Consider the following 22,236-nt stretch of genomic DNA (forward strand, 5'->3'; position numbering starts at 1 on the left):
AATATTCTTAAACAGAAACACCCAGGAATTTAATTTCAAATCCCATCCAATGAATGCCAATGCCCTAATTCTAAATCCTCGATCATTTAGTTTTAGTTGCAATTTGCAAATCTGTAGACATTTTTCATTTTCCAGCTAATGCTGAACTTAAGTTCTCGATTTCTTAGCTCGAAAGAGCTAGGGATTCCAGCGCATTTCTTTCGCTCAGAGCTTCTAAACTAAAACGCCTCGGGGATTCACGTCCAATTTAGGTTCCCAGGATCTTATATTTTCTTAAATTTAGAGTCAAAATTTTTCTGTGTGTGGTAAAATTTTAGGCTGCACATTATCTTGCAATATCTATCATTATTCGCTTTCTATTTGAGTTATCCCGCTTAGGAATAATTATTGTTATCATATCATTATTAATGCACCTTTCAGTGACTGTTTGCCGCATTTTAGCAACCCCTCCTGGTGCTCTGATTCCTGACTACTGTTTTTTTATGCTTTACATTGTCACATTTCGTTACAAAAAATCTCCCTGAGCTCTGTAACTTTTAAATGTTAGATAAAATGTATAGATAATAAAATACTCAGGATTCAAAACAGACAATCTAAAATTCTTCTTTCATTCTTGAGATATCTTGGATAACTTCATTTAAACTTAGTAAAAATGCAACTTTTCAGTTCTTCTGACATATGTATGTGGCACTATATGGTTTATGGTTGTTGATATTATGACATTCACCCGTTCTATTGTAAGTCATTTGAAAGCTTTGAGCTTTTACTTATGAAGAATATCGGTTCAGAATTCTGAATGGGATCGGAGCGATGGTCACATTGAAGAATCAAAGTCCAATGAACCCTACTTCAAATTCATTAAAACAATATGCTCAAATTTTTTTCTTCAAAAGAATTAAAAAAAATTATAAATGTCATACATAAAAAATGACATAGTTATCCATTTTTTAAGGGTCAGCGGATCACCTGTGCCGTCGTGAGTTACTGTCCTCTCGAGAATGGGATGAAAATCAGAATGTTTGTAAAGAAAGGGATTATTTAGGTTTGATTGATCAGGGTACATAAAGCTCCAGGTTATGGGCTTCTGTGAACAGATAATTCGCTGTCCCAGGGTTGAAAGGAACAAAATCAGAAGTGGAATTACCACATAAAGGTGATCAAGGATGAGAAGAATGAGATAATGCCTGCTGGACAGCCAAGGGACGGCCTAACGTAATTATAATCAAAATAATTAATTAGACTAACTCTGAAAAAGTTTTGTTAAGCGGACAAATGGATCTTGTTAAAATTTTGTCAAAAGGATGTTGCTTATACGTTTGATATTTTTTTCTTACATTTTATGTGGTAAAACATCTTTTTAATAATATTTTCTCGTCAATTTACCGAACCTTTTTTTTCAGAGTTACATTTCCATCAATTTCTCACTACACAGAAAAATAATATTTTATAAAATTGTTCGTAAATGTTTGTGAATTCCTGCTGGGAACTTACGAATTACTCGTAAATCGTGTAATCCACTAAAAAGTTCGTAAAAGTTTGTACTTTTCATAAACATTGTTCGTAACATGATCATTTGACGAATATTTTTTGTTCTTTTACAAACATTTGTGCGTACCAGACAAAAAATCATGAACAAACGACAAAATTTATGAAAAAAACAAATTGCAAACATTTATGAAACAATGTTTGCAAATAAACAAAAATTGCTCGTCTATTCATAATTTCAGAATCAATGTTTGAAAAAGAGTACAAACAACTAACAAACTTTTTAGTTAGTGATACGATGTACGAGCATTTCGTAAGTCCCCAGGGGAAATTCCGAAACATTTAAGAACAATTTAGAAAAAAAAATCTGTGTAAGCCGCCTCTCAGTTTAAGCCGTAAAGCCTGTTTAGGGCATAAGCTGGCTGATGAAATAAGTTGAAGGAAGAGACATAGATTAAAGGACAGTAGCGAATCATCATGTCCGTAAGTATGTGATTTCTTTGTTAAGAAAAAGACGACAAGCGTAAATAAATTCTTCTTGGGATCCCATGTTGTTTGGGTTTTTGGTGGTTTTAAAGATTTCCATATCGGGAAATGCATGTCATCGATTGCAGATGCCGCACCTGCAATTGCTTTGTATCTGCAGTTGATGTTAAATTTAAAAGAAATGCAGATACGGCAACTATTGATGGAACCCACAGCGAAGCATGCTCGAATAAATATACCCTCATTTTTCCCACGCGAACCGGAAATTGAGGCTTCTCAATTTTGAGGTTTTTGATCACAATCGCGTGACCGATTTCGTGAAATTATCCTGATCGGAGACATCCCAAAATCCCCCAAAATCCAACTTACAAGCGAATTTGCTCGCATTCCAAATTGCAAGCATTTCGAGGTCGCCTGTAAAGATTCTTAGCTACCATAACCCTATCTGCGGGCTTATCACTGATTATTGTCTATTTTAATTAATTCGAAAATATACAACAAAAGAAAAAACGAGACTGTAAAGGATATCAGCTAAAATTTCACAGAAATCAGTAAATAAATCCAAAAGCCATGATCCGGTTAATTTCAATATAGTAAAGGCAGTAAAGGTCAATAGGGATAAAAAACGTACCTTGGGCAAGGCTTCTAGGACAATATTCATGATAGCAGCATCTCCATATTGTTTGTACACAGCAGCTTTCATTCTCATCCTCTCAGCTTCTGCTTTTCCCACCAATTCAATGGCTGTCGCTTCTGCCAAACCAATCTTCTTAATGCGTTCCGCTTCAGCTCGTGCCACTTCAACAGTCTGAGTTCTGATAGCAATACAAGAATTTATCATCATCTGTGCACCGCACACCAAAGAAAACACAAAATTCAACCCACCTTTTACCCTCAGCAATCATTTGCACTTTGTAGCTTTCAGCTTCAGCTGGAAGTCTCACAGTGGCATTCAACTCCCTCTCCTTCCTTTGAATTTCCTGTGCTTCAATTTCAATCTGCTTACGTCGTTCCACCACGTCAATTTGAATCTCTTCATTGCGGATCCTCTGTCTAATTTTAGCTGCTTGCAATTCGTAGGCTAATTGGGATTCGGCTTTCTGTAAAAAAAAAAAAAACGATGAAAGATTGGGTGTATTCAGTAAGTTGAGAGGGCATGAATTGCTTAATGGTCAGGGAAGGATCGCCAGGCACATGGCCAAAAAGGTGAGAATAGAAAACCATCAAATACCGCAGTGTTGATTTCTTGATCAAAATTCGCCTTCTGCAATTTGTACATCCTCGAATTGTCTTCAATCTTCGTATCGGTTGCATACTTCACGTCCATGGCGCTCTTCTCGCACTCTGCTTCTCGGATTCCTGCATCCCTGAAAGTTCCCACAACAATTCAGTCAGATGGATTTTCTCACCGAAGAAATCCATTAACCGTGAAATCTAACCTGTTTGCTTCAGCCACTCCTGCATCGGCGTCACGCTTGACACTGGCCGTTTGTGCCTTGCCCAGCGACTGCAAATACTGCACATCGTCGTAAACATCTTTGATGGTGAACGAAAGGATTTCGATGCCCATACGGCCAACGTCAGGTGCCGCCACTTCGCGGACCAATGCTGCAAATTGGTCGCGATCTTTGTAAACTTCTTCTACTGTAAGAGTTCCTGTAAATAACCAACAAGAAAAAAAACAAATTATAGTTTCTCATTCAAAAATAGCGAAGAGACGGGCAGTTTCATAAATTGCATTTTCATCGTTTTCATAATTTTGAAAAGAGAGGTTGCCTAATATGGACTTATAACTATAATGTCCTAGACACACTTACGACTTAAGTCGAGAGACAACTTATCGCAATTATAATCAAACTAATGATTTGACTAAAATCCCACTAGCTAAAGCCGTTTCTTGGCTTAAGCCGAGAGACGGATTAGTCAGAAACTGATGGAACTTCCAATAATGTATAGGGGCATTAATTCAATTAGATCCTAATACGATCTTTAGACTAGAATAATAGCCAAGTTCCCGAAGGTTTCTAAATCTTAAATGTCAAGCAATTTTTAACATATTTTCAGAATCTAATAAGTTATTTGTCTTTAATAATCCAATTTTAAGAGAATTTTATCCAAAAAGAACTTAGTAAAAAAAATAGAGCAGTTAAGCCATATGGCTAAGCCTTAAGTCTAAAGTCTGTATCAGGCTTAGCCGTATGACTAACTTTCTTTAATTGTTTATCAGTCAAGATTCTTTGTAAAATTTTGACTTAGGATTGAATACTAAAGGAATATGATTCATTAGATTTTGAAAAACAAATAAAATTGACTCAGGACTAGACTCAGGTTGATCGTCGAGAATATTTAACCGTTTCCTATGTTTCCCATATGTTTCTAACGTGCTAAAAAAAACTTTGGAGTTTATTCGGTGTTTTCTGTCATTGTGGAATGGATTAGTAAAAATTACAAATACAAAATAAAAGCCAATTTAATATGAAATGGGCAACCGAAAACCCCAAATTGGCAACCTATGTAGTTTCGGAGATACCTCGTACAAAAACGGAAAAAAATTTACACTAAAACCGGTCACATTTTTCAGAGCTAATGTCACCCCTTCCCCCCGATTTAACCTGTAAAATTTAGGTGTAAAAATTTATCCCAAGCTGTCATACAATTAGGGCTTAAGAATCTCGATGTAGAGATCGTTTTCATAAATTTCCTTTACGTTAATCTTTTACTGACAAATTTTTCACGCTAAATATTCTCGATGATCAGCTTGAGTCTACTTGGAGACCCTTAGTCTGAAAAGCGCTCAAGTGTTATACCCTTTAACACTTGGAAGGACCCTAGTGGCAGCCGCTGCCAATTTAGTTTTCAATTTAATTTTTTATAGTCAAGAATATATCATTTCGCCTGGAGGCCTGATTGAATGCGTGCAGAATTTATCTGGCTATTTTTTCGTTATAAAATTTTTAATAAAAATTAAATATTAATGTAAATATATTGCAAAAACAAAAAACTGCACTCGGAAGGACCAAGTGGCAGTTGCTGCCATATGCATTTTATATGGGAGTTTGACGTTCTGCAGATGTAATTTTCTTGATTGTTAGTGTATAAAAGCCTTAAAAGAACAAATTAAAAGTGTTTTTGCAAATTATTGAGAAGAATTATGGGAAATATTGAACTGGGAAATATGAATAATTTTGGGAATTATTCAATTTTTCTCTTACTTCCCAAAGCTAAAAATCCATTTTGTTAAGCGAAGTTAATAGAAAATAGTTAATAGTATTAACTATTGTTCATAAAGTAGAATTTTTGCTTTGAAAAATAAGAGAAAAATTAAAAATTCAAAGGCTGCCGTATTAAAAGGCACACCACATTCCCCTACTCCATGATTCTGATAAAGATGAAAACATCGAATGGTTAAAAATCTTTAGATACAGTACCCAAGGAAATGAAATTTCTGATTCAGACACCAGAAAAGAACTGACTAAAGCTCCGAATGTTAAAATATAATTAAAAATATCAAAATATTATGTAAAATTCGATAAGTGGCAGCGGCTGCCACTTGGTCCTTCCGTGACACTTTTAGTTAGGGTTCTACGAAGTGTTAAAAATAGTCAAACATTATGTAATTCCTTTAGTTGTTTACATAAATTAAACAGTTGATTCTATAAAATTAAAATGAATCTATTCATTCGAATATTATTTATTGCATGCTTTACTTTTGTTGATCTCTTTTTTTATCTCTCAAATTAACAAAAAAATATAAAGAAAATTAAAGAAAACAAATTGAGAAAGCAGTCAAATTGATAAATTTTTCTTGAGAACTACGATATTTCTAAACGAATTTATTTAGAAAAAAACAATGTTCCAAAACTTATTTTTAACTAATTTTTCGTAATAAGTTTATCTATTGTCATCTTTTTTAATAAATTACTTTCACAATTTTTAAACGTCTTTTGAGTACATAATACTTATTAGTGTATTATCCTGATAATAGGGAAGTGTGAAGGAAAATATGACATTACTCGCTTCTAGAAGACCTGGATTAGTACTAATTTCATAGGCCTACAAGTTTTTGGAAAACCATTTTTCTTTATTTTGAAGGGCAGTATGCTTTTTGAATTGGTTTTTTTTTTAATTTTCTATAATTTATTAGTTAATTAGCACTGACAAGCATGGATAAATTTTACTCATTTAATTATTTTATTTATTTTGTTCATATTATTATTATTCATTTCATTATTATTTCATTTTATTTTATTGATATATTTTTTAAGGAATTTATTCCTCTACAAATTTGTCTTGAGATCGTTTTTCTCTATATAAATAAGAAGTATGATCAAAAAGCTCAAAAAGTAATTTTCCAAAAAATTGCTTTATGGCAAATAAACGTTTAAATTAAACGCTATAAAATTTAGAAAGGTTTGCTAAACTAATATTCTCAATTTTGAAACTAAAACGGGACTTAAACTTAAAGTTTAAAAATAGAACCTAACTGCTTTTATTCTTTTAACAGGTGATTTTTTTTTCGAAAACTTTGATTCAGGTTTGTATTTAAATGGAATTCGATTTTGGAATTTGTAAAACCTTCTTAGCCATGTGGCTCAACTGCTCTAATTTTTCAATAATCAAGATTTTTTCGAAAAATTTGACTTCCTATTGGATTATTAAGGATAAATAATCTATTACATTCTGAAAGAGCAATAAAATTAGTTGCTATTTAGGATTTTGAGGCCGTCAGGAACTGGGCTAAACCTCTAGTCTGAAGACTGCTTTAAGGCACAAATTATTCCGCTTAGAAAATTTTACCTTCAAATGCAATTAAATGACTTATGAGAATTTCAAAATGAAGATTATGCTTAATGGCATGTTCAACGCATCAATCATATGTCTCTGTTTTTCGACTTTTTAGAACAAAACATAATTTTAAATCCTCAAAAAAGCTATGTAAGTCATTATGAGTAGGCATCGACCTCGAAACAGACCTAGAAGAAGGTGGCTGAATAAAATTGAGGAACTAGCATGAGAGCACCTTGGGATTGACCGTGAACATCTCCCTGAATTATTATTAATCGTATCGAGGTGTATTACAATGTAATTATTTTTACAATGTTAATTGTCGTATTGGAAGAATCTGCGAAGTCTATTGTAGACTGCCTAAGAGCGCATTCCCGTGATGTCGATTCTATGCTCCCGCAGTTGTTGGACGAAGGCGGTGCATTATAATTATGTTATTTTACATGTGGAAATTGTCTAAATCAGACATTCAGATCTTTGCACCGGGAGGGACTTGAACTCACAACAACTATGACGAGTCAAGCCGGGGATCGATCCGCCCAAGAGCTAACGGTCTTGCCTATTGCACCACTGAGATCCCCATCTCTCTGAAATGGCGAAGGATCGGCAGCCTGCGACCAAAATAGGAGTAAATGGTTGAAAATTATCATCATGATGATTATGTTTAATTTCTAATTATCTTCAATTTCTAATAAGCAAGTAAGATCGTCGACTTTAAAGAATTTGAAGGGTTAATTGCCCTCATTCTACTACTCTAGTGCGGGATTTAGCCCAGTTTTGGACGTCTTGAAATTCAAAATAACAGGCCATTTGAGATATATTTCAAAATAATGGAAAAATGGCTGCGATAATATCCAATGAAGACAAAACTTTTCCAAGCCTTTGAGTAAGAAAAAAAGACAACTTATATCATATGGTTCTTCCTTAGGTCAGAAAACTTTATAAAGCGGTGGTTAGTATAGAGGTTTAGCCCAGTTTTGGAAGATCCTAAAAAATTAAAAAGCAACTAATTTAATTGGTTTTTCAGATCTAATAGGGTAAGGTGGTACAAGTTGGACAGTGGCACAAGTTGGACAATGCAATGGTACAATTTGGACAGGGATTTTTGCCTTGATAAATTTAGTACTTCATTTTTATTTGCATATTTTTAATGCTTTAGTTTTATAATTTGGTTCCTTGTGCTTAAAAAAATATTTTGTACTGTATTTATCAAGAAAAAAGCCATGTCCATCTTGTACCGGCGAATTGTCCAACTTGAAACACTAATTCCAAATTATATCACTTTACCCTAGGTCATTAAAATCCTAAGTCAAAATTAAAAAAAAAAATATTGATAATAAGTATTATAATTTGAAAATTTAATCTATATGGCTATACTTTAAGTCTGAGGTTCGTATAAGTCAAAATTTCCTCAATAATTTCACAAAATATAAAAATGTTCAAGTTAGTGGCAAAACCTTCGTTCTAAAAACCGTCTTAGGAGCACTTTTATACATTCACTGAGAAAAAAGAGGGTGCGAATAACTTTTTTTCCTCGTAACTTTAACACTTTTTAGGTGTAAAAATATATCAACATTTTTTAATGTTATTTTTACACCTTTTTAATGGTGAAATTAACATGAATAAGGCTAACTTTAACACCCTATACACCTAAAAAGCGTAATATTTACACCGATTTCGGATCGATACTGCAGGGTAAAATTAACATTTCAGAAATATTATTGTAGCTTTTTCGGATTTCTCTCAGTATTCAATCATTTAATATAAATATTTTTTCTCATGACAGTCTAATTATCTTGTATCTAATAGAACAAGTACATCTTTTAATTAGATTACATTGATTTCTTTAACTCATAAACGTTTAACATCTTTCAGTAAAAACAAAACCTCAAGGCCAAGGTCAAAATATATTTATAAAACTACCCAACTTTCCCCTAAAGCAAATGTTTTAAAAAAAAAGCGTAAGAGACACGAATAATACAACTTGACGATCATTACATCAAGTGTTCAAGCAATATAAAATGTCTTGGATATTACACCGTTTAATTGCTGTTTATGACTCATGCTTATTTCAACTTGTAGATTTGCATTGTGAATTAGACATTAAATGTAAATTTCAGGGAGAATTCTTTTGGGAAATTGGCACTCAATGAAATATTAATGTGTCGAAATCCCCCAGTACAAGAAACTCATTACAGTTTAATTTGGAGTTGTATATTGGCAAGGAATCAAATCATATAACCGTCGGCAGTTGTTCTAGATGAATGAGAATGAGTTATATCAAGAAAACTTTAAATTGAATTCTTTAACTTTCATTCAAAATGAAGTGGATATTGTAGAATTGAAGAACTTCTAAATGACTTTCAAGTTCAACAGTTTGAGAGACAACTTTTAAACAAAGTATATGCACTTAGATATTTAACTCTTCTTGCCTGATAGTATCTTTTAAGGTTATAGTTCAAATTTATGACTTTATAGAATGACTCTTAGTCTTAATAATGCCATGAACAAATCGGTTTATTTGGTAGATCTACCATGAAGCTTCTTTAAATAACTTGTGCAAGAGAATTGGTACTGGACTACCAGTGTTAGGCAAGAACTATTTAAAAGATTTCAAACAATAGAAACTTTCTTAATTGTGTTTATATACGAGAAGAGAATTCCATGATTCTGAATTATCGATATTTATAGACAATTCAAGTTTAATATGACCTCAGCTTCAAGATGATTATATCACATATAGTTGTTTTATAACACAACTAACACTTTCAAAGTCATTAAATATGAAGAAAAATCACTGATAAAACTTTTCTTCTGCCCTGAGGTGTTTTTAGAAATGTTAATTTTTGACATGTTTCTAATTAAGATATGGATATATTTCGGATTATACAATTAAAATTTGAAATTAAGAAATTTGCTTGAGGTCATCTTTGGCAATTCTATCTGCCCAAAAATCTGCAATATTAATCTAGTCAAAAAAAACCAGGTAATGAAATTCAAACTAGTTAAAGTGGGCACGACACAAAATTTTTGCCAGAGAAATTCTTGCAATATACACGAAATTTTCTCATTTGCATACAACCTACAAAAATCTATCATTTTGGAGTGTCAAAACAAAAATATTTCTCATCCATCAACATTTATTAACACTTTGTTGATGGAACTGCAAGGAAAGTGCGGAGAAGATAGTAAAACTAATTAATGATAATTTTACTCTTGTTTTGCATTTACCTCTTCACAACAATGTAGGTAAATCCTAGAATTAGTGTCAATTTAAATGCACCCATCCAAATCATTCTTAACTAATCACTTATAATTTTCAATTTAGCACAGAAATGTTTGATAAAAACACAAAAAAACAATATCGATGTGAGGTGATTTCTTCAACTTCACTCACTGACTTCTCATAACTGACTGACTGTGGTTAAAAATTCTTATATAGCTTTTAATTGGATTCAATTAGATATGTACACTCGGGCCTCCAACTTAACGATGTTTGGTGCAAAATATTCTGACGACATTCCCAATATCATAATCCCACGCAAGATACTGTGAGTAGCGTAAGAAGGCCTCCGTAATCACTGCAGATGTACATCAATTAAAAAAATGATAAAAATCCTCTGCAGTTTACACCACAAAAAGGTCTTTTGATAAGATAAAGAGGTAGCGATTCTATTTAAAAAGACGTTCAATTAGTTCTAGATGTGCCAAGTTGAAAATCTCACGACAAACTGAATTCCAGCTCAACAGATTCCTTTCCTTCATCTCAAGAAAACTCTCAGTCAGATACCCCGAGGCATGTGTCGTGTATCTGTCTCTGTGTAGAAAAGCACGAGGCACACATATTAGACTCATGCAAATAATAAATATTGTCACTTTTACGCGCGTTGTCACAAAAACAAAAAAAAAAGACAATAATAGTGATAAAAGAAAATTCGCAGACTGCTTGAATTCACAACAAAGTTAGTAAATTTACATAAAAAAAACTACTCCGAGTGTGTAAATACGCATGAATATAACTCATCGGTACCTGCCAAAATCCCGAAAGCTAAAATCTTGAAAGCCAGAATTCCTAAAAACTAAAATCCTGAAACGCTGAAATTCCGAATGGGTCATAATGGTCAAAATTTCTAAAAGCCAAAAACCCGAATGGGCCAAAATCCATACAAGCCTAAATCCCGAATGAGTCAAAATCCCGAATGGGTCAAATCCCTAAAACTCGTGAAATCCTGAACCGCGCTAATAAAATTCCGAATGGGTCATAATGGTCAAAATCCCTAAAAGCCAGAAACCCGAATAGGTCAAAATTCCTAAAAGCCAAGATCTCGAATGGATCAAAAACCCTAAAAGCCAAAAACAGAAATAGCAAAAATTCCGAATTGGTTAAAATCCCTAGAAGCCAAATCCTGAATTGGTCCAAATCCCGAATAGATCAAAATTTCTAAAACTCAAAATCCTGAACAACCAAAATGTCGCAAAAGTATTATGTGAAAATAGCGTAGTATTTTTTGTCTTGAATTCATCAATAAATTACAAGACTATTCAAAAATTTTATTATAAAAAAAGAAATATTTTTAAGGTTTTTCTTTTAAGCTTTTAAAGTTGTGAAGATAAAAAATTTGGGGGTCAGAAAAAAAAATTCTTTCTGTGTTTTAGATTGAAACATAACTTTAAGCTCTAGGCAAAATTTTATTTTTGGGTTACCGGTGATCCTTAGTAAAGAAAATTCTCCCAAATATTAGTATTCACGAACCCTATGCAAATTCAATATGGACAAAACTCTTAATCTCCTTAAAATGTTGAACAAAAAGCTGATGAACAACGAACGACAAGTTTTTAGTCTAATAAAAACTACTTTCTAATATCATTGCTGAAACTCAGAGAAATAAAAAAATCCACCTCTTCCCAATTTGCTACCGGTAAGGGAAATGCGTAAACGGTAAGGGATATCAATTTTCGATCTTTAGTGACCGTCCCGTTAGGAAACATTATTTAGTTTATTGTTACATTTTCCTTCGACATCCCTCCTACCCTTACAAAATCATGCTTTTCGAAAGAGTTCTAGATTCTTCTTTAAGATTCGAATAGGTTTTGGGGGTAGTTAATGTAATACTTTGGTCCGTAAGAACCTACGATCGAAAATTTTTCGATGATAAATTTTCTAAAGCGAAAATTAAATCAGTCTGAAGAATCTATGTTTTAACAGATTTAGTTAAATTTGATAGTTTTCGAAAGATATTGAAACCTGTTTATTTCGTTTTCAATTGGTGGTATCGGTAAAGTATTGTAGGTGCGGGTGATTTTGTTCCTCTGCCGTTCGTAATTTTTTTTTTTAAAATGGTAGATTAAGTCGATGAGGAATATCCTTTAATGTTAGAATTAAAGCAAAGTTTACGAACAGCAGGAGGAGGGCAGTCACCTGCATTTACAGTACTGAAAAGTACTCGATTTGTAATACGGTTCAAAATATTTCCCATGGAAAAAGTTTTTGATGGAAAAGAAGACCAGTAAAGCAGTCTTCAGGGGTAACATGATAACTTATTTTCGATACTATCGATTGCCGATTCTGAAAAATTTAAACGATATCAGGACTTCCTGTAACTTATACAGATATTTATAAACAGTCACATTCTTTTAAGAATGTCCCAATGAAGTCGCCATTCGCTTTATCTAACAGATATAGATTTATCGATACTATCGATTTGATAGTGTCTAAAAGTTATCATTTCATCTCAGATTAAAAGTTTAGTCTGATTCTCGATGGTCTCAAAATTCTAATTAGCAACCCATTTATTTTTTTTTTTCAAAATCTACTGAATCATTTCATCAAATAAAACAAAATAAATTTTTCACAAAACCTAGTTTTTTTTACAAAATCGAAAAAAATATATAAAAACGCTTTATTTGAGAACTCGTGGAATGAAGTCATAGAAGAAAAAACTCTTGCGTGATAATTTGTAGGTATACTGTATTTCCATGGAGTACATTTTCGTTAGATTTTTGCTGATTCAGATAAGTCAACATACTCAGAAATATTTTTTTTGTTAAGCTTTTCCCATAATTTTAGGATTTCTTTCAATACACTCATACCAATGTTTCTTGGGACAATACTTTAGAGTTAGAGACTATCTGTAATCTTTAATAAGATTATCAAAACTACTAAAAGCGCAATAATAACTGTTCGCGAAGCAAATGCTTCGTGACGAGAAGTCCGAATCGCCATTCTTGACCTAGTGCAATGAAGTCGCTTAGGTATAGAGACGTGGCCTTGTTAATAACTACCACAAACTGATGGCGAGATTAAACCGATAATACGAAAAAAGCACAGTGAAACAGAAAAGAAGATTAATTTTCCAACTCATAATAAAATGTCCAGAATTATTTACTTCATTTTTCACAGCTTATTGGAAAGCATTATGGAGAAATGTTCTTTAAAAATATTTATTTTCCTCGCATTAAAAGAAAATTGAAAAAAAAAATGCTTATCAGTCAGTTCGGCATGATACGGATGATATTTATTGAATATGCAAGACTTCCGACTTCTAATTTAGAGGGATTTGTCTCATTTACTTTCAAATTGAATTTATTATATTACTGAAACGTGTCACCTCTTGTGGTGAAGGTGCTTTTTAGCGACATTGGCAAATGAATTTGCATATTGAAGAAAAGAAAATGGAACATCCGCGAAATTGCATTCTGCTCTAAATATAATATATGGAATATTTTGAGCTAAGAATATTTCAAAAGAGCCATGGTGACAATTGAGAATAGATGTTTCCAATGTTAATACTTCAGAAACAGTTATACAATTAAGAGGTCATCTTTCTTTAAATTGATGGAAGCTGTGATTATTTTTCTGTACATAAAATTCGGTTTGTGAGCTGAGAATGCGTTAAAATAAAATGTGTGATCATAAGTATTTCGCAGTAAGATTTTTAGTTACGTTTTTATGATATGAAAAAGGGACAGATAATCCTAACCGGCTTATGTAGGTGAGATTCTTGACGTGAGCTAACTCGAAATGCTTGCAAATTCGATTTAGAGCTGAAATTGTGAGTCGCCATTCAGTTATCTTGAATCAAATTCGTGAAATTATACAAATTTTGTATTTAAACCAAAATATAAAGGATTTGGATGAACTGGCACAAAAGTGATATATGGGTGAAATGTAGACCAGTATGTTCTCTATAATTTTCCCATAGAACATGATCTCATCGATTACTCAGAAGCCAAGATAAGCGAGGTTTTTTGTTTCTTAACTCGTTTTTTCATCCAGAGTTCCCCAAGTAGTCATTTGTTGAACTTCAACTATATCAAAGAATTGTTGTATTTTGTGGGACTTTGCATTTAAAACCCTATTTTAAGTGTCTTGGTTGAGTAGAAGCAGTCAAATTGGCATCTGAGTGATTTCAAAGCGTTATTATTGGAAAAATCAATTTTTTCACACTTAAACGGCAAAATCGGAGTGATAGCGTAGTCTGACCGGAAAATGATGTATGGACGAAATGTAGAGACAAATGTCCTCTACAATTATGTCGAAGTAATCATCAAAATCGGTTAAGCGACAGTCGAGATAATTGAGGTTATGTGATATTGAAATTGGTTTTTCGACTGTGGCGCCCCTGGTGTTGGTCCCACGAAGTTCAAATATTCTAGAAAGTTGTAGCATTTGGTAAGATCTTTCGTTTAAGCCCTCATTCATCAAAATCGGTCACATAGAACCGGAGATATGATTTTTTGAATTTTGTGAACTTTGACCCCTCATATCTCCGGTTCTGTTTTAACCACAGCGCACATTTGCACCATTTTGGAAACGTCCTAGACTGGACTACAACATACTAAAATTTCATTAACTTGCACAATGCCGTTTTTGAGATAAAGCCCGATGCACAATGGAATTTTTGAGTTATTTAACTTATAAGATTTAAAAATTTTCTTTTTAATAATAGCGCCCCTAGCGGTGGTTTTATGAACTTGCGATGTTAGAAGGGGAAGTGGCATTTCACGAGAGCTTTCCAAAAAGCCCTCACTTTTTAAATTCTGACAATTAGAACCGGAGTTATGGCCATTTTAAGAAATTTTATTTGGACCCTTATAGCTCGGGTCAGGGGGGTCGGGGGACCTTAAGTTTGGTATTGATGGAAAGCTCTAAGGCCCAGCTATAACATACTAAAATTTGAGCCCGCTCGATGCCATAGGGGCTGAGCTATTGAGAAAACAAAAAAAGGGGGGTCTTCAAAATGGCGGAAGGAGGGGTGGGGGGTGGGGGGTCAATGCACCAAGTTGCAATTTTCACCCAATATATAACCTTTGCCGAAAACCGCAAGTCGATATCTTTTTTAGTTTAGGAGCTATTAAGCTCCAAAGAGCGGCCGGCCGGCCGGGAACGTAAAATAGCCACATATATATTCGTGATCAGGAAGTGCTGAAACACATTTTGGGCAAGTTTGAGGTCGATCGGACGACATGAAATTTTGTTAGGATTATAGTAGGTGAGATTGTTAAGAATCTCACCTAATATGCGACTGCATTTTTTTTAATTCGCAATATTATGTAGTATTGAATTTATAAGTAAGCTCCACAAAAAAAAAACAGTTATTCATAACGCTTTTTCATGGAAGTTTAATGTTTCAATGTTTACCACTAAACCTACCAACCGTTTTTCGGCCAAATGACAAACCACGGTAGAACTCAACAAATTTGTCTTGGAAAAGAGCAAAAATTAAAATTTGAACATTGAAAAAATACTAAAAGTGTAAAAAAAATGTTTTTCGAAAGAAAAGAACAAGACTTTTTTGAAAAATCATACAAAAAACTAATTTTAGTCCAATGCTAATGAATTTTAGCTTATTAAAAACTCATAACAAAATACTTTTCTAGGCCCTTAAATCTTTAGCATAACTTCTTAAAAACTGGTTCTTTGTTTTTAGAAATTCTGTTATTTAATCCATTTTTGTACCGTTTTTGATGATTTTGTGCAATTTATATAATTGTACAAAAATATTTTTCCAACACTAAGAAAAAAAGTGGGTGCGATTAACTTTTTTTCCTCATAATTTTAACACTTTTTAGGTGTAAAAATATATCAACATTTTCTTAATGTTAATTTTATACCTTTTTAACGGTAAAATTGACTTGAAAAAGGGTAATTTTAACCCCCAATACACCTAAAAAGGGTAATATTTACACTGATTTCGGATCAATACTGCAGGGCAAAATTAACATTTCCGGAGTGTTATTTTAACTTTTTCGGATTTCTCTCAGTGAAGAGAGAATTACAAGTTTTTTATTTAAAGGGTTTAAATATACCTACAAAGACGAAAACATGTCTGCCTTAAATTCTCTAAAAGATGGTATTTTCTTGATGAAAATTCAGATAAGGAAAAATGTTTTTTTATATGCTTTAAAATCTAATTTAACCATAATCATAATGAACATTTGCGGCTTTCGTGAGCATAAAGCTTGCTAAAGACATCAAGATGACTTTTCTGTGATGAATTTCAGTCCGATCGGTAGGCTCTAGCAGAAAATGAAGGGAAACACTAGAGTTCTCTTGATTTTCGCAATTTTGTTCTCTACGACCGACGCGACGTTTCGAGAATGAATGTCCTTTAAATCAGTTTTACAAATCATTTATAAGAAAAATTTAGAACTCTTTTCATACATCATTGAAGCTTTTTCTGGGGAAAGTTGTTTAATAGCTTCTTCAAAGTGCTCTCAAAAACAAAAAAGACTATTTTGAGATTTTCAAAATTAAATTTTGTGCAACGTTTCTTTAGAAAATTTACCATAAATCTTTTTATTTAAAATTGAATGATTTTGAGCATTTTCGATAGGCGCTTTTCTGCAGTGAAAATGCACTGGTAAGCTAAATCTTGTAGCGGAAATTGGGGCACCACCAAACACGGGGTAGAACCCAACACTGCGAGTTTTTAATCAGTTATTGGACTTCAGAGAACGAGACCTGTATGAATTAATGGATAGGGGAGACTGGGGCAAAAAGTCACAAAACGGATATTTTATTTTTTTACAAGCTACTCGAGCGCTTCAAAAATTTCTAATTAGCGCAGTTTTATAAGAAATTTACCGCTCTACAATTTTGTGAAAGTAATTTTCCTCTATTTTGTAAGGAAATACGTTTATCGAGGCAATTTCTAAAAGGTAATTTTGTAACTATTCTCAAAAATGCTGGGGCAAATAGTACCAGACATGGGGTATTATCATATTTTGATTCGCTTCATTACGGGCCTCAGTAAATTTGAAAAAATACCTAGAGAACATATTTTCATAGAAAATTTATTCATCTACACCTTTGTAAAATACTGTTATCTCTACGAGAAAAGTGTGAGAAAACGAGAAAAGCGCTTTTCATGCTAATTTAGAAAAAAACACACAAAAGACTGCAAATCGTTTGACCAATGCAAACAACAAGCGGCGAGACATGATAATAACGTTTCTTTTCGCCGTGAGACATCAGAGATTGCTTCGCTTTTTTGTTACTTTTTGCTCTATACCTTTTGTTACTTTTTACCCCAAGTGGCCATTTTTAATAAAAGGATTTCTGGAGAAAAGAACTTTTGTGAAATTCTAAAATAGATAGCGGCTTTGTATTCAAAGAATCTAAATCATTTAGGAAATATTCACCAATGCATCAATTTTGGAAAATAAGTAGGTAATAATTGTTATCTGCTGCAAGGAAAATATTTCAAAAATAGAGCTAAAAATTTCGATATTTTTTTTATTTTCTAAATTCCTTGTTCGAATTCTAAGAAACTTACGACATTGAAGGTCTATGGAGACTATCTATAGAAAAAAATTGAACCGCTATCTTTTTTACCTTGGAAGATATTGAATTTTGAATTTTTCGATTTGTGACTTTTTGCCCAAGTCTCCCCTATAGAATTTTATATATAAACCGTAACGGTTTTCTAAAGTTAGTGGTTTAATATTATAATTTTGAGCGAAATATGTAATGTCTTACCTAGAATGGCTCTCAAGTGTCCCTCCAGGGTCTGCAGGATGGTCTGCTTGATCTCCTTGACAGATTTCCCCAGAAACTGCTCACTGGCAGTCCCGAGCAATTCGTCGGCCTGATGGTGAAAATAATACACGTTCATCATCTATAAATAGAATAAGAAAAAAACGCAGGGGATGAGAATCAGCATCCGTTGGCCCGCCGTCGACTTGCACTAGAAGGGTTGGCTTTTACTATTGCGTGAACCTGTGTTGTGTTTCACTTTGAAAATACTTCCATTATCATGTTACAAAAACAATTTGAAAAAAAAATATTGTCAAGTTATTGCCAAATGTTACACTACGACACAATAAAATCATTTTTCTTCATTTCCGTGCTCAAGAAAAAAGGAATTAAATAAAAAAATCACTTTTTGAAAATAAAGATTGACGAATTTTACCCGGAAAATCACATCTCTCAAAGTGAGAGCTTTTCGTCAAAGAAAAAAAGGAAAAAAAAACAACAAACAGTGCATAAATTCGCGGCACACACTGAAGATGCTTCATCGTCATCCATCCTGCAGCAACTGATGAAAATCTCTCATTTTCAACAGATTTTGTAATTTGAACATCTATAAAAGAAATTATAAAGAAAAGAAAAATAAATAAAAAGAAATAAAAATTTCTTAAAATAAAAAAAAAATAAATAAAAACAAAATAAAAAAAGTGAAAAAATAAAGAAAACCGAACACTCTTGATAGATAACACCGTGCAAAACATTAAAACACCTTCAAAGTTCACCAAAATCTCACTCCAAGAAAACCCAAAATTCGCCTACATCGAGATCCTCTTTCTCAATTTTTTTTAAATAATCTTTTCGATTCCGTTGCTTCCAACGATGGTAAGCTGTCGTTGTATATTTTGTGAAATGTAATAAGTGTTTATTGGCAATCAAAGTAAAATACTTACGTTAGAGATGAATGTATATAATGAATTTTTAATTAAAATGGATTGAAAATCATAATTTCTTTTTATTTGTGTGTGTAAAATGTTTTGATTGTGAAATTCAACATTGAAAGCATATTAATTTTTTGAGTAAAGAAATTTGATAAGGAAAATGTCAAGAAGTAAAGCACGCACTATTTGCAATGAGTTTTGCAATGAAATACCATTTTGTAATGAATTTCTCAAGGAAAAAAAAACTCTTTTGAAAGAAATTAGTGCATTTTAGAGTGCATAAGAAATTACATTGAGATTTAAAACACGTATGTTGCAAAGTGTTTTCCACGAAAAAACAAACGCCCAAAGGTTATTACAACATTTAGTTTATTGATAAAAACTTACGATAATTCGATCTTTAAAAGTTTTAAATGTTTATCAAGGCTATTAAAATTGGAAGAAAGTTTGAGACTATCGTGGTTAATGTAAGAATTTTAAATAGGCAATAAACTTCAAAGAGCAATTAATTTAAAACGAAAAAAAACAGTAAATATCTCGATGATCATCCTTGAAGCGAATTTAGCAAAGACCATTTCACTCAAAACCTTCATTTCTAATGGTCACCTATAAAAGTACAACTAAATTCTAAGATCCTAGAAGAAAATATTAATATAATACACAATTTTTTTTTTTTTTTGAAAACTCAACAGCTTCAACTCTGGAAAACATTGCCATTAAACCTAAAGGAAAAACTTTTAATTATAAAAAAGGGATTAAAATGTTAGCAAATTTGCAGGGCGGACAACATGCTAATGATCCTAAATAAGAAATATTATGTAAAAGGTTTAAAAATGCAGGAAAACAAGAGATTTTTTTTGTACACAAAAATATCCTGGAAAATGATGCCTGTTTTAACCTTTAGACAGGCGGCATACCTTCATGATCTTGCACTGAGCAACACCTGTTACTGTAAGAGGAACACCCTGTGCCGTCTCGACGCCTTCGCACATTGGATTGAGTGTCATAACCTCAAGTGACAGACGTTGGACATCAGTCACAAGCCACCAGGCCCATGCCCATCCTCCCACAATCGTTCTTTTTCGCGTCGATCCACAGCATCCACCTGGAAAGATTAAAGAAAAATATTGTTAATGAATTATCTGGTAGAATTGATAGCACACTTTTGCATGATCCTTAAATTTAGCAAGACCTAATAATCATTAAGGAAATTTTAAAGAGCTTTTAAATTGAAACACAACTTTTAATTGTTGATAAACCCTTTATACGGAACAGTCTGACTTATTGAAAATTATTTATTAATACAAACTAACATTTTAAATTATCTCCAGAAGTCGATATGTTCAGTTTTAGATTCAACAAGTAAGAAAAAATGCTATGAAAAAATATTTACAAGTTGTTATAAAAAATATCATTCGCATTACTCGCGGCTGTATGTGCATTTCAAACACTATCATAGAATATGTCACCTTCTATCTATTTATACTTTGAAAGTTTTCCATGAAATGATTTCCTTCGTTTCCTTCACTCAAATATGAACATTTATAAAATGAAGAATAGATGGAAGTCAAAATATTATTTTTAGAAAAAATTTTAGGAAAAATAATAGGAGAATTTTTTAAGACTAATGTTTATAATTCATACGTTGGAAGCATAATGCCCAACGCACAATAACTTTTATTTGTAAACATGTTTTCAAAATTTCCTATGAGAGAGAGTGAGATGAATAGATTTCGCTTTCATTCACTCTCATTCAAATGTCAAAAACATCTTTACAAAACAAAAGTAATTGTGCGTTGGACATAAAAAATATTGATACTTCTAATTACTTATTACCCCTTAAGGGGTTACGTTTGTCAAAAGAGACAAAAAAAAACAGCATATTTTTATCTAATTTTTTCAACATAATAAAAAAAAAATTAATTCAAGCTCAATGCATATAAAAGTACAACATTTAAACTATATTTTCTTAAATTTTCATTTAGAAATTTGAAAAATCCAGCCACTGGGACTTGATTTTCCGAGACTTTTTTTGAAAAACAAACCTAATTTTCTGTGGACTAGATTTATCGGAACTGGTTCATCTGAAGTCCCAAAACCAACAATTTCCTGTTAGCTGATTAGTTAAACTAGTCATTGAACGTAGGATTAAAAAAAAATGAATTTTTAAGAGAATTTCAAACAAAAAATATAATTTTTCATGTATTTTACACCACGTTTTATCTTGTAGAATAAGTTATGATCAAGCAAACGTAAAATTCTTAGTTCAATGACTAAGTTAAACTTATCTGCTAACAGAAAATATTTGGATTTCAGATAAACCAATTCCGAATAATTTTGTCCACTGAAAAGTATGTTTTCTATTCAAAAAAAAAAATCTAAAAATTATGTTTCAATGGCTGAATTTTTAAATTTCTTATGAAAATTTTAGAAAATGTAGCTCAAATGTTGTACTTTTATATGCCTGCCTAAGAGCTTAAATTAATTAAATATTATATTATAAAGAAGAATGATTTAAAGAAAATATTATGAATTTTTTTTTTTAATCTTTTTGACCCACGTAACCCCTTATATTATGATTTGAAACATATTATACAAATTAATGTGGACGACTCTTCACCTTGTTGTCAAAGTAACAAAAAAAATCAGAAATATCTTTTTTTGCGAGAGCTAAATTTGACAAACATGGCACATTCTAAACTAAATTATCTGTATATCATTTCAATATTTTTTTCATTTGAAATTTTTAAAATCACTTTAAAATTGTGCAGCCAGTAACACAAATGTAAAGCACAAGAATAAGTTAGGAGAAAATATTGAATATTTAACAGTTTCATTTCATAAAGAGAGAACTCGTACATTTAACTTAATTTTATTACTTTTCACTTTCTTTTTTTAAAGATCCAATTAATTTCAATTTGTCTAAATCATACATAGTCAGAAAGGGCTCTTTGTAGTATTTTACTTAACATGAAGATAATAACAGGAGTAGGGAAAAGTGCCCATGCTTTGTATGAAGCCGGGGTTCGAATCGAACCCGGGACACTTGCATCATAGAGCGAGTGTTTTACCACATGACCCATTGAGTGCCCTATAACATATTAAAGTTTAATTGGAACCGAAAACAGAAATTTCGATATACTTTACATTGAATTCTTTAAAATCGATTCTTCCGATTTAAGCACTCTAGCGGTGGTTGGACGAATTTTGGTTATTGTGAAGAAATGTAATAGAAATTAATCAGACCTTTCTAAATTACCAACTAGAATAAAATTCTGATATCTAAAGAAGCGGATCTATCTCCATTTTTTAAAACTTTGGTAACGGTAGTCAATTATTCGATTAATCGGACCTTCGATTAAATTGGATGAAATTGGAGTCTTCGGAAAAGTTAATTCAATGAGAGCTTTCTGACAATCAGAATCGGACCTATAGCCAATTGAAAATTAGATTTTTGACCCCTTATAGATCGAGTCAGGAAGATCTGAAGGCTTATGTTTTTTTTTAAATTCAAAGAACTTAGGTCCAGCTATAACATGCTAAAGTTCTAAATGGATCCATGTCATAGGG

At 32.3% G+C, this 22,236-nt stretch overlaps 1 protein-coding gene across 4 annotated transcripts in view; it reads right to left on the reverse strand.

Moving 5' to 3' along the window:
- The window catches only part of LOC129798925 (flotillin-2), a 217,030-nt gene that overhangs the window by 4,401 nt on the left and 190,393 nt on the right, over positions 1-22,236 (reverse strand). For 2 of the 4 annotated variants that reach the window (XM_055842434.1, XM_055842433.1), the window contains 6 exons: positions 19,584-19,771; positions 17,738-17,846; positions 3,411-3,627; positions 3,203-3,338; positions 2,857-3,071; positions 2,603-2,786 (listed from right to left, as the gene is read on the reverse strand). In XM_055842434.1, the coding sequence (XP_055698409.1) occupies positions 2,603-2,786; positions 2,857-3,071; positions 3,203-3,338; positions 3,411-3,627; positions 17,738-17,846; positions 19,584-19,771 (1,049 nt within the window). Of the gene's footprint in view, positions 1-2,602; positions 2,787-2,856; positions 3,072-3,202; positions 3,339-3,410; positions 3,628-17,737; positions 17,877-19,583; positions 19,772-22,236 lie in introns of all 4 variants that reach the window. The other 2 variants (XM_055842432.1, XM_055842431.1) reach the window with 1 other exon arrangement.

This window comes from Phlebotomus papatasi, chromosome 1 (assembly GCF_024763615.1).
Source record: "Phlebotomus papatasi isolate M1 chromosome 1, Ppap_2.1, whole genome shotgun sequence".
Lineage (NCBI taxonomy): Eukaryota > Metazoa > Arthropoda > Insecta > Diptera > Psychodidae > Phlebotomus > Phlebotomus papatasi.